This window comes from Urocitellus parryii, chromosome 13 (assembly GCF_045843805.1).
Source record: "Urocitellus parryii isolate mUroPar1 chromosome 13, mUroPar1.hap1, whole genome shotgun sequence".
NCBI classification, from domain to species: domain Eukaryota; kingdom Metazoa; phylum Chordata; class Mammalia; order Rodentia; family Sciuridae; genus Urocitellus; species Urocitellus parryii.
Genome location: NC_135543.1, coordinates 28,096,021 through 28,109,656, shown reverse-complemented (window position 1 = coordinate 28,109,656; position 13,636 = coordinate 28,096,021). Strand labels below are relative to the sequence as shown.

The 13,636-nt window shown below is 40.5% G+C and overlaps 1 protein-coding gene across 3 annotated transcripts in view; it reads left to right on the top strand.

Moving 5' to 3' along the window:
* Positions 1–12,647, top strand: part of Setbp1 (SET binding protein 1) — a 355,108-nt gene extending 342,461 nt beyond the window's left edge. For all 3 annotated transcript variants that reach the window (XM_026398605.2, XM_026398606.2, XM_077792168.1), the window contains exon 6: positions 7,200–12,647. In XM_026398605.2, the coding sequence (XP_026254390.1) occupies positions 7,200–7,807 (608 nt within the window). In that variant the 3' untranslated portion in view covers positions 7,808–12,647. The remainder of the gene's footprint in view (positions 1–7,199) is intronic.
* Positions 12,648–13,636: the final 989 nt, after the last annotated feature.

Here is a 13,636-nt window from a genome sequence, read left to right as displayed (position 1 = left end):
GTTGTAATATATCTGTTTCAGCAACAAAATCGCCAAACAATGGAAAAATTCCCAATTACCAGAAATGCTCTTTACCATAGTATGAGGTTTTTTTCTGGCCCACTTACCCTAAAAGGGCATTAAGTATTTTTGTTTGTGTTTTAATAACTGATAGATAACATTACTGACAGCCCATAAACAGCACGAAAAGGTGAGAACATTTAGAACATCTTTTTAATTTAAAAGTCTTGTTTTCAGAGTTAATGATATAGCTCAGTGATAAGAGTGCTTTCCTAATATGCTCAAGGCCCTGGGTTCAATCCCTAGTACCCCTGTGTATCTCTCTATCTAACTATAAATGTATGTGTGTGTGTGTGTATATATATATATATATATATGTAATTTTTCTAAAATTAATCATGTTGGCTTACCTGCTATAGCATTTAGAATACAGGACATTGAAAATGCTCAGAAAGTAACAAACTGATGAGATGCCCCACAAACCCCTGGAATTCATGTAGCCTCTCTACCTTCTCTCGGAAGCCTCTTGCGTAAGTGACAGGTGACCCATCATCTGATGTGCTGGCCAAATAAAGACATCATTGTTGTTCCATATATAAGGCATTAGAGGGCTGAGGCTGAAGCTCACTGGTAGAGCACTTGCCTAGCATGTGTGAGGCACTGAGTTGGCTCTTTAGCATCACATAAAAATAAACAACTAAAATAAAAGCATTCTAACCACCTATAACTACAAAAAAAATTTGTAAAGCATTAGAATACTTCATTTAGTTTTTATTTTTTGATAAACTATAAACAAATATAAATTACTAATGTGTTCTTCCTTCAGTCAGCTGACTGAATAAACTGGCTTCCTCTTGGGGGAATGTGTACCCCACTTGGGAGGCTCTGAGGCAGAGAGGAACTGAGCAGAGGGCTAAATAGCACAGGTGGCAGAGCACATGGCAAATTTCTCAATTCCTAACCCCACTAATGCCTCCCAGCAGAACTGGGGAGGCTCCCGAGGGCACTTCCTACTGGGTGTCCTTTCCTACTTCGGAATTCATATCATGAACATGCTCACACCTACACATCCTACTGCTTCTCCTCTCCATCATCCAAACTGCCACCTTCATCCCATGCCTTGTCCTGGGAAAAATGTGAAGTAGGAGCAGAATAATGGCCAAGGTCCTCAAGCCATTGCAGCTGAGGGAGGATGCTCTCCCATAGCACATCCCTCAGAGGGAGCTGGTTGAACAGTCCAGCAGTCCCTTGTGCTTTAAACAAGCTGGTCACATTTTCAAACTTCAGGATGACTTTAAGAAACAGAATGGAAACACTGCCCTATCCTGACAAATCCCCTACATCTGCTAACTCTTAATTCTAAATCAATGCTTTAAATATGGAGAGCAGAACTAGCACTTGTGTTGATAACCAGCAGCCACTCTGATGTCCTGTACCTTGCAGGGGCCCTCTGAGTAGGACCTTAGAAGAATAATTTAAATTCATGGGATGGAGGGAGAAAACTTACATGGCAAGCCAATTTGCCTCCTAAAAAGCAGCATTAGAAGAATAAAGACCATTACTTAGTCAAATTCAACTTCAAAGTACCAAAAAAAAAAAAAAAAAAAAGGAAAGAAAGAAAAAAAAAAAGGCACAATTTACATTGGAGAACAAGAAGACAATTGAATTCCCTCAAGCTTGGTAGGTTGTACCAGATCACGTATCTCTATGTGAATGGGCCTCTGCTGGGAACTCTGAAAGTACAGAGAAAAAATGCAGTGTTTGCCTGCAAAGAACCTTCTAACATGCATCTGCACACAAAGCAATTTGCACTGCAGCTCTAGGTCTAGATTGAGGCTGATGGTGTTCCAGCCTGACCACCCTGAAAGGCAGTTCAACTCCAGGTAGTCTGACCTTCCCCAACATCTCCCCACCTCCCCATAGGAATATTCAAACAGCAAGGAAGCCTCTAAGGAATCTAGAAAGAAATCTACTTCCCCCACCCAAGACCTACCCAGATCTTTCTTATAAAATTAGGATGTGTCTTGCACATGTGCAAAGTACAGGCTACCAACATTAACACCCATTTCTTGTGAACCATCTATGTAACTAAGCCTTGTCAGCCTTTGACTTTGTTCACAATGCCTATACTATAAGTCTGTGTCCAAAAAGTACCTGCAACCTCATTCTTCAATTATGTGACCAGTTAACAGAATGCTGATGGACCAGTCCTGATAATGGGAGTAAAAAGGAAGTCTATATCTAGAACAAACCGGCTCAGCCATTTGCATAGTCATTTGGGGGTTCTAAAAAACCATTTGTATTACAGAGTTATGAAGAAATGAACTTGCATTTTGCCTGGGCCACTCATAATTATTCTTTAAAACTCACAAAAAAAGGCAAGATATAGGACAGTTATAGGAAAGAGAGCAAAATATGGAATCAATCTTGCAGCAAGAGCCCAGAAATTACTGTCCAATAATGAAACAATTTGAAGAGAGAAAAATCTGTAAACATTTAGAGAGACAGTGAAATCATAAGCAATAAGGAGAAAGATTTGTGAACATCCAGCCCTGCCAAGTCCAAAGTCCTCCTCCCCCGACACTAGGATTTCAAAATTATTGCATGAAATAAATGTTTTAGAAAGCACCACCCCACCACCATTGCAAGAAGGCAAATGATACTGAATATAGGAGAGGATTATAGCAATCTCTACATCCAGAAGGAAATGTGGAGCTACATCCAGAAGGGAACATGGAGCCTATAGTCCACTCATTCAATATAACAGATGAAGAGAGACCCAGAGGGGATAAAGGGTTCATCCTAGTTCACTGTGATTTCCAGGTCCCCCTGTGCAAAGTCATTTCTACTACACTGCACTCTGCTGTTGTTCACACACAGGGATAACTAATCTGAACTGAAAGTTTTGGTAATAAGCATAAAGAGAAAATAAAATTCAGATGCCTAGTAGATGTGAAAAATCCCAGAGATCATTATGTACTAAAGAAAGAGGGATTCTAAGCTGTAACACCTGATGCTCTTGATGGTGATGAGATGTATGCTGATGCAGTTGGTCAAAGCATAAAACACAGAGAACGAATTGTTTCTCCTGTACCTTTAAACCAGGAAGGCAGCAACCAGCAAGAATTTTCTAGGGAAGTAGCAGACATATGCCCCTTATTGAACACATCACATCTCTTAACCTCCTGGAATTACCTAAGTGAGCTAGAACCCCAAGAGGGTGAAAAACAGAGCTCCTACCAGTCTTAGATTTCAAGAACATCTCTTTTTCTTCCACTTATTCATAATTTTAGGCTTGTATTATGGGAAAAAAATGTCATGCATATACAAAAGTAGGCAGAATAGCATTAACAAACCTCATATACCCATTGCTCAGCTTCAACAATATCTACTCATGATCAATCATGTTTCATCAATATGCCCATCTACCTCCTTTTTCTTGTTTTGAAGCCAATTTCAGATGCTATTGTGACTTCACCTATAAATATTTTAGTATACATTATAAAATATAGTTGCCAAAGAAACAGAGATGATCACAATGCAATGACCACCATTAAAAAAATTAACAAGTATTACACCATGAAATATCCAGGCAGTGTAAATTTGGAGTTGTTTCATGATCTTTTTTTGTTTGAATTGGCATCCAAGTAAGGTCATCTTATCTTATCTCTGTATTCTGTTTTTAATTTATAGTTTCTCCCTCCACTCACCCTGAAATTTATTTCTTGAAAACACCAGGTTGTTTGCCTCATTTCCCACAATCTGCATTTTATTGACTAAATCCCTGTGTGTCCTCTATATTTTGAAGTAACTTGGTCTAGAGCTGGGCTTTCCAGTACAGTAGTCACTAGTCACACAGAGCTATTAAAATTAAAAGTTCAGATTATCTGGTCACACCACATTTTAAGTGCTCAGTAGGCACATGGGGCTAGTGGCTACTGTAGATAACAGTGTGAATAAAGAATATTTCCACTATTCCAGAAAATTCTGGAATGTTCTAGAATGTTCTAGAGGATAAGTTAAGTTCTATGAGGTAACTTTGAAGGAAAGCAGATATTAAAATCTCCTTTATCAAGGCTTGCTTCCCAGCCAATCTTTCTCACAGTGGTCACTCTAAACCTCCATAATTGAATATTGAAGATGAAATAAGAATTCAAATGATTTGTTTGTTTTTAAATTCACAACACTGATATACTTACAAATATTTTGCAATTTGCTTTTTTACTCAACTCTTTAAATTTATTTATGTTGCCATATTTATATGTAGTCTTTTATTTTAAGATATGTATAAAATTCCTTTGTTTAAAAGTATCACAATTTATTCATTACCTTTTAGTTAACATTTATTTTTTTCTTCTGTAACATACACTGATCTTCAAGGGATGTGCTTTTATGCCTTTTGCCTACTGTTACAGATGAGTAAAGGAGGAGGCAGTCTTGATGTGGATTTGCTGGGGCTTTGAACTAGACATTTTTAACTCTAAATCTTGCTTCATCACTGTCCAAAGTGATTTTACCCAATTTACACTCCCACCAGCAATCTGCAAGAATTCCCAGTTTTTTACATCATTCCCAATGTTGGATAGTGTACAGACTTAACTTTTATCAGTTTGGATCCACATATATTCAACAAAAGTAAAAATACAACCATGTAAAGGGAAGGGAATAGAATAGAGAGGGCAGAAATGACTTAGCTCAATCTATAATTCTTTAAAGAAAAAAAGCTGATAGGACAAAACAATAGCATCCATTAATTGTGAATGGTAGATGCAAAGAAGCTGGTCATGTCATTTCCAGTCCTCTTTGGTGGGTTTAGGCTATGAGAATTTTTTTCATAATCATTTTTTTGGTACAAGGGCTTGAATCCAGGGTTGCTTAACCACTGAGCCACATCCTTAGCCCTTTTATGTATTTTATTTAGAGACAGGGTCTCACTGAGTTGCTTAGGGTCTCACCAAGTTGCTTAGGCTGGCTCTGAACTTGAGATCCTCCTAGCTCAGCCTGAACCTTTGGGATTATAAGCAAGCCACTATGATTACAGGTGTGCACTACTGCACCTGGCTCATAACCATTTTGTAATGCAAAGACTTAACTAAAAGTTATGCAGTAAACAAAAAAATTTTGAATATGAGATTATATATTGGTTTTTTGTTTGCTTTTTAATTTTTAGTTTCTGGGTTATTTATTTATTTATTTATTTGGCTTGTCACTTAAAAAGAAAGTGCTTAGAGGGATAATTCACTGGTTATATTTGCTCCCAAATGACCTCCAGCTCATGAGTGTTTCAATCAAACTTCACTCAGTGCCAGTGAATTGATTTATTATATACTTGGATGCTCTATTATATGTCAGCAGAATTATTTACTTTCTACTTAGCACTCTGTATTATATATCGCATAGCATTTTCTTCCTTGGCAGATGATATAAACTAAAGAGAGGGAAAACTACAAATGGATCCTGCATTTGAAATAATGCCAGAAATTTTGTGGATTATTTCTGATTAGTTTTCATTTACTATGTGGACGAGGCACAGCACTTTCTCTAACACAGAGGGCTGCTAACTCTTAGCATCACTGTATTTGCAATAGTTGCTTTTAAAATCCAAACTAAAACTGTTTTACAGGATGTGACAATAAAGTAGCAATGATGATTCTGATTTTTTAGCACAGAAACAAATTTCAAATCCTGTCCATGTACAAGGCACCATGCTAGGCCCTGTAAGAGACATAAAGCCAGACAAGAATCTGTCCCTGCCTCTGAGAACTCATAATTGAGCAACCTTTTCTTCTTGCAAGACTAACTACAAAAGTTTTATTTTTATAGTCAGAAGCTGGCTCTGGCTTTGTTCTCTACTGATCTTTGTAACTTGTTTTAGAGATTTCTCAGTAGTTATTCATTGCTCAGTCAGTCTTGCTGACCTTTGGCCAAAAACAGTAGCATTTTGACCTGGCCTATGGAACTCGGCGCTTCCCACTCCATGAAGCTAGTGGCATAAATAACTTCAAATAAAACCCTCCTGGAGATGTGTGATGGCCACAGCATGAGGGAGAAATGGGGCAACAAGGAAAAGAAAGAAGTGGGAGTACACAAGAATAAGTGGCATGGCATCCATGTTTTAAGCATTTTTCTCCTTTTCTCCCTTAAGAGATTTATTGTTTCTCTACTAAATAAATGAAAGAAAAAAAAAGTGAGGGTACAACACAACAAACCAAGATGCTAAAATTAAATATGTTCCCCTCTACACCTGGGTCTTTTAAGTGGGCTTCTTTGAGACTGGATATTTAGGGTAAAGATGGATATTTAGCATAGAATTTAGCGTGGGCACATTCATAAGTTCACAGACAGTCAGAGGGAGTGGCCAGTATGAGAGGCAGTGTGTGTGTGTGTGTGTGTGTGTGTGTGTGTGTGTGTGTCCTCACACACAGATGGGTACACATGTGCCTGCTCATGAGCACCACAGGACAAAGGATGATCTAAAGGGCAAAAGGCCGCCTACGTCTTGAAGCCATTCACACTTTATGGTGTCTAAACTTCAAAACGAAGCAGTTCTGAAGGCCATTTAGTGGCAGCACTACAGGACTTCCTGAGAAGTTAGGCTTATAAAATAAAGACGCATCTGGCCACCAGCACATGAAAAGAACTCTTTGCAGACAACAGTTCGGTAGGAGGAGTGTAAATGATTCAAAAACACCTGGCTGATGTTTCCCTTGAGGTTCACAGGGGGTGAACTGGTTAAGAAAGGCTTGGTTAATTGGACATCATCAGGCAATTCGACATGTCCAGAATATTGGGAAGGGACCAAGGGAGTGTTGATGCTATCCTAGTTAGAGTATTCCAGGAAATAATCTTCCCCGGGATTCTGCCATAGGTGCCAAAGCTCAGGGCAGGTCAGCTCAATAGCCTGAGCCTGTTTCCCCATCTCCAAAATGGGAACAACAGTATTTCACAAAATAAGGAAGACTGAAATAAAATAGAAAGGCTATGTATACGTGCAAGCATACAGCCAATGTTTCTTCTTATTTTCAGCTTTAATAAATAAAGAAAAATATGAAATATTATCCAGAGCATGGATGCTCCATAATTCTTGTAACTAAATAAAACACCAGTTGTCTAGTTGTCCCTGTCTAGTTGTCCCGCAAAGACTGGGTGTACCCGAGCTCAATTTCTTTTCTCTTTCCCACCCTCCATCCCCCCTGCAGCGAGCTCCTCCCTGAAGAAGCGATTCAAGCGACGGGAGATCGAAGCCATCCAGTGCGAGGTGCGGAAGATGTGCAACTACACCAAGATTCTGTCCACCAAGAAGAATCTGGACCACGTGAACAAGATCCTGAAGGCCAAGCGGCTGCAGAGACAATCAAAGACAGGCAACAACTTCGTCAAGAAGAGGCGAGGGCGTCCCCGGAAGCAGCCCAATCAGTTTGATGAGGACTCCAGGGACCAGATGCCGGTGCTGGAAAAATGCATCGACCTGCCCAGCAAAAGGGGTCAGAAGCCCAGCCTGAGCCCGCTCGTGCTGGAGCCGGCCGCCAGCCAAGACACCATCATGGCCACCATCGAGGCGGTCATCCACATGGCCCGCGAGGCACCGCCCCTGCCACCGCCGCCACCTCCGCCACTGCCACCGCCGCCGCCGCCCCCGCCCCCGCCCCCGCCGCTGCCCAAGACCCCCAGAGGCGGGAAGAGGAAACACAAGCCGCAGCCACCCGTGCCGCAGCCGCCACCGCAGCAGACCCTTCCCCAGGAAGAGGAGGTCAAGGCCAAAAGGCAGAGGAAATCCCGAGGGAGCGAGAGCGATGTCCTTCCCTAGGGCTGTGGGCCCCCGAACCTGCAGCTGGGGAACTGACGAATTGCAAGTGCAGTGGGAGGGGCGGGGCGGGGGCGGGATCCCCCACTGCAGGGACAGCAATGCCCTTCTCTCCAGAAGCGGGCGGGCAGAATCAGGCCAGATGATGGGGTTGAGCCATCCAGAGCTCCTGGGATAGCAAGGCAGGGGGACACCTTCCGAAGAAGCTCGTCTGTGCTGTAAGGCAGTTCCCAGTCCAGCGGCCCTTCAGTGTGGCTGAGTCCTTTTCAGGCGAGAAGACCCATCCGGGAGGAGGAAGCTGGTGCTCTTTGAAGGCCACCTGACCTCCACCTCCAAGGTGCGCCCTTGATTCCGATTTCATTTGCCGGCCAGGAAAAATCAAAGGGAAACACCCTCAATTAGGAAACATTCCAAGGGGAGAAAAGCTGCACATTTGTCAACTGGCTTTGTTGTAACCCACTTCACTTAATTGGTTTTATTTCTTTGGGTTTGCAAGCTCTGCTAGGCTTTGGGACACCAGTATCATCTGCAGGTGACCTGAAATCTTTCCGTTAACAACAATACAGTTTCTCAGATGGAAGCGAGAGATCGGAAGGTGGAATCTAGTGATAGGCGACCTTAGACCTGCATTCACGTTCTTCTGTATGCCTCCTCTGTCTCTCACACACTGGTTTTTAGCATCGTCTGTTCCTGCTTTTCCTTTGTCCATTGTACTTCCATGTACCTAAACTAGCTGCCTTCTATTCTTGGTACACATCTATCTAAGGTAATTGTCACCTGTGTTGTAAAGCTTGCCCTTGGCACCTTGTCCCAAGGAACTTGGCTTTGAATCCCAATCATTGTGAAGAAGATACTCAGTATTGATAGAGCCTTTTTAATTAGTGACTCAGAGCAGCCAAGGATATGTTGACCAAGATGTCAACCAGGTTATTTTTATACTTAAAACATATCAGTGGGAATAGGCAGAAAAAAAATGGTTTTAATACCCCAATACAAATCTAATAGCTGATGAGCCACCAAAAATTAAAACCCCTGACCCACCAGAAAGACAAGTGTCCAGCAATGCCTTGGTACCTAATTTTTTTTCATACAGAGCTGTCATAGGTTGTTGAGAAAAGGAAACAAAAACATAATAGAACAAGTCCATTATCTCTTGCTAATTATTTCTTAAAAGCGAATGGGAGTAAGTGTTCTTATCAGAAAAATAAAAATAAAATGTTCAAAGGGTATCACCACTCCAATTGTATCCTGCCACCTTGGACAAAGTATCCAAATTGTGGTTGCCTTAATACACTAAAACATTTTTGTACATAATGTAATTATAAATCTATCAGTCTGCATGGATGCAAACTGTGTGTGACAAATCGTCTTTTAAATGGTCAATTTCAACTGTACATTTCTCATCCAAGTTGTACTCTAGCCATTGGTTTAGCGTGGTCAGATATTCCATCTCTATTATCCATTTCCACAGCCCAAGTTAAACATGTTAAGAAGAGTCAGAATGAATAGGAAGTTATCCCATTGCCGTAGATGTTTTTAAAAGTCAGATGTGGAAATTTCAAATAAGTATTTCCAATTTCCTCCCTCCCTCTTCCCCTCACCTTCCCCAAGACATCGAATACCTGGCAGGGTAGATAGAGAGACACTGAGAGAGAGAATGAAATTTTATAATGGGAATTAGAAGATCTGGTTTACCTCCAAATTAACTTTCTTTTTCAGGAAGTTGGGAACAGCTGGAAATTGTATTATCACTTCAGAACACAATGTTATTTTCCTTAGAGAGAGATGGATCTTTGTTGGGAACATAAGAGAATAAGTGATGGGGTATCGATGGGAGTAGATTTTTAAAATCCCCAAATTAGTATGCTCACAAACATCACTGCTCTGTTGTGGCACCAGCAGGTAGTTGAAATCACATACAGAGCCATCCTGTTCTGAACTGTCACCATGCAGCCATGGACTTCCCGTTATTTGCCACCCACTAGGTCAGTTGCACTTAATCCTAGCAATATGTAAGTTTAAAGGACTGTATTTTTAAATCTACTATCCTAGGTACTCAGTTTGTGACCTGGATTGACCTTTGGCATTTCACACAAGTTGAACAGCAAAATCAAACCAGCCATTTTCAATCTGTCATTCCCAAGCCATGTCTGAGTGGTTTCAAAGTCACCAGAGAGGAAGGTTTAAATTAGCCCCTCTCACCCCACCATTGCTATGAAAGAGCAACCATTTTCATTCCAATTAAGCCATAAAGAGGTTTCTCTTCCTGTTGGATTTGAAAATGATTTCTTTCATTCTTCCTTGCCCTTCTCTCTTCCCGTATTGTACTGTCTCCCAACCAAGTCTGTAAGCAGATTATATCCTCTTGCAGTGGAGAACAAACTGGTGCCTGTTAAACTTGTTAAAGGAAGACCAGAATTTAATTGGCATTAATCTCTATCAGGTGAGCAATTCCAGATAACTTTGGGATTCATTAAAATTTCCAAACCAATGAAAGCTATTCCACGAGAAATACAACAAAGTTACAACTTATATGTGAATCCAGGTTCATGGTTGGCATGTGAGTTACATGCAAATCCTCCACATATAGATCCTAGGAATAGTTCGGAAAACTGCGAAGGACCAAAGCTGAGGCATGCTAAATAGTGGCTTGGAGGTGGAAGCAAATCCAATCACCTTCATACCTTCTTCTCCCTGCTCCCCAGTGACTCCCTCAGTGTCCCATTTCTCTTCTGCCTTTCACTAACCTGACTCATCTCATTGGTACACCATTTTCTTATGCTCTAAGCTTTCCTAGGCCCCTCCTTTCCTGTCCAAGCTCTCCATGGGGCCAGTGTAGTTTCCCATTTCATTGATTGCAGAGCCAGGAGGAGAACCCAGCTCTCATGATCCAGATTGCCAAAGTCTTAAACTCTCCAACACTGCCTACAGGGGCTGCATTTTTTGTATTTCAGAGAGGTCACTGGGGATGCACAAAATTCCATATATGTATTGTAGAGACAAAACATTTTTTTGTAGAAAAAATTGGCTATCTATGGGAGTCAATTTTAAAATCCCAAGTTAATATGCTTGCAAACATGAGAAACCCCTTGATTTCCTTTTTCCCCCCTTGTTTTTTTTTTCCTTTCCTATAGTATTCTCTTTAGCAAGCAGATACGGACCCACTTATAATACCAGGAGTCCGATTAGGGATGAGAAAAGAATGAAACCTAGCTATGACAGCCTCCTTGAAGGTGCTGATGGATCATTAATCCACTGTACTAAGTGGTTGGGTGGCTACTTGCTTTTCAATCCCTCATCTCAGATGAGAGGAGCTGAAGTTTAACTTCCTCAAATAGCCCAGCTCTGGCTATATCCCAAGAAAGAAAGGTCAAAGGAAAGGAGAGCATGCAGGGATGCTTTGTGACTTGGCAGGACCAGGACTCAGCAGCCTCTGGCAGCCCAAGGAAAGTGACTAAGGGCTGGCAGAAGAGGAGCATGTTAACTTGGCCGCTGCCTGGAGCGGAAGGCCACGCTCAGTGGCAGTCAGAATTTGCGTTCTGCACAGTGCTGAGTCTATAAATATGATAAGCAAGTGGTGACAGAATTATAGAATAAGGTGATGTATTACATGCAGATCATAAAGGATTTGGTATTAGGACTTAAGTAGAAAATCCCACTCCTAGCTTATTACCCAACAATATTCAGATAATGAGCTTTTGGAGAATTTTTTTTCTCTATCACTAGGAAGATTTACCTGGGAACTGTCTAAAGTCTATACATATATTTCCAAAGCCTTTAAATGCCAACCTTAGCGTGGAGAGAGAGGGGGTAGCAGGAGCCGAAATGCCTCAAAAGCCATTTAAGTGTTACGTTTCAGGATTTTCAGTCCTACTCATTATGTAAAAGTAGATAAATATAGACATTTTTCTTAACACTACCCCATCGTATCACAATGGTCCAAATGCCAGAGCTTACAGATAATGTCATCACAGTGCCTAGCAACTCAAACTGTAATATACCGTAGCATTTTCTTGGTGTTTCTTAAAAAGTTTCTTTCCACAATACAAGGCTTCCTCTGCCTCTTGTTTCTTGGAGAGTTCACCCCACTGGCGAGTCTACCTTCCCTATTGGACACAGTCATTTGGGGAACAGTCTTAGAAGCACATATCAACCAAGGAAGAAACTTCCTGGATACCTATTGCCCACTTGCCCAGGTACAATAAACACTAAAAGGGGGAAAATTGAACAGAGCTGCCAACTGGTCAACTTCGAAAGGTAGCTCCACCCTACGATGGTGTCTTTCTTTTTTCTTCCTTTTTTTTTTAAAAAAATCTATTTCTTAAATAATAATAAATGCACATGATGTGTTAAATATGTACATATATATTTCAAAAGAAAAAATGGGGCACAAGATTGTCTTACAAGTCGTGCTGGCTAATTTTTAGTTTGTATTCATAAGTGGTTTTTAAAAGCCTTTTTTAAAGTGTAATTTGCATGTTCTACTTTGATTGTATGTAAACATATTTTAGAACAAAAATGTATTTGTATTTTATTGAATATAGAGGCAAGAAAAATTGTACATTGTTTGAAATGTTCTTTTGTAACAGTTTTTATTCATAAAGCATTTTTGTACATTTAAAATGAACATGGACTTGCTGTTATTTGAGGCGTAGATACATCTGGCATGCTTTACTGTCATGCTCCTCCATGGTCTTAGATGTTGGGTTTTAAACATTTTTTTCTAAAAGAAAGCTCAGTCTTTTTCGCTACCAGATCAGGTTAGCACAGTATAGAGCACTTAACTATTAAAAAAAAAGTTAATCCTATTCATATGTTATTCATTGTGTGAAATTAAAGACATTCAATTCAGTCTAACATGAGTTGTGAATTCTTTTGTTTTATTTTCCATCTGGTTCACATCAGTAAGGAGTCTAATAGTATTTGGGGGTCTTTGCTCACACCAACTGGCTACAGAATCATTGACAAAAATCTTACTGAACTTCTCTCTTTTGTCTGCTGCTGGGAGATATGTTGTAGGCAAGATTTGAGTCTGCTTGCTGGGTTTCTATTCGGAGAATATTTCACTACCTGAACATCAAGCCAGGGACGGATCACACAACTGTCAGACTCCTGCTAAAAGCAGTCATAGGATGCTATAGGAAGTTGGAGATCCATCTTATTCTAAATTTTTAGAAGAACATTATGGATGTTCTCGAAGTATCCCAGAATGGCAGATAGCTGAAGAATGGGTCCTTAGCTTGGCTTCAAGTTTTACTGGAACCATGAAAAGGAAGATCTACCTTATAAACCATAGTTACTGATCGCCTACCCAGAACCTAACACTTAGGATCCTTCCTTTGGAGGAAGTTATACAATGTGCATTTGAAAAATGAACTACAGTTATAAGCAGAACATAATGAGGGTTAAAAGGTTATGGAGTCTTGGAAACAGTGTAGATCCCTCCATTTCTCTTTTTTCTTTTCCACCTTTTTGTATTCCAAGTCTGAGTTCATATTTATAGGTGTATTAAAGTATAATTTTTACATTCTACTATGTAGGTGAAGGCACATATATTTATGGGGTTTTTCCCTTTTTTTTTCTTTTGTCTTCTGACGTGTGTCTTTCAAAAGCTAAGATAGGTAACAAATGTTATGAGCAGCTCCCCACCCCAACTGTCAGTCACACCCACTGTCACATTTAACATGACATTCAGTATTTGTGGCACCCACAGCAGAGAAACAGAAGGTGGGTAAAATAAGTGGACATTTTCAGGTGTAGACTCTCAGGAGAGAGCACTGTGCCTTAGATGGTCTCCTGAGACAAAGAACGTCATCCGCAATCTCAAACAGT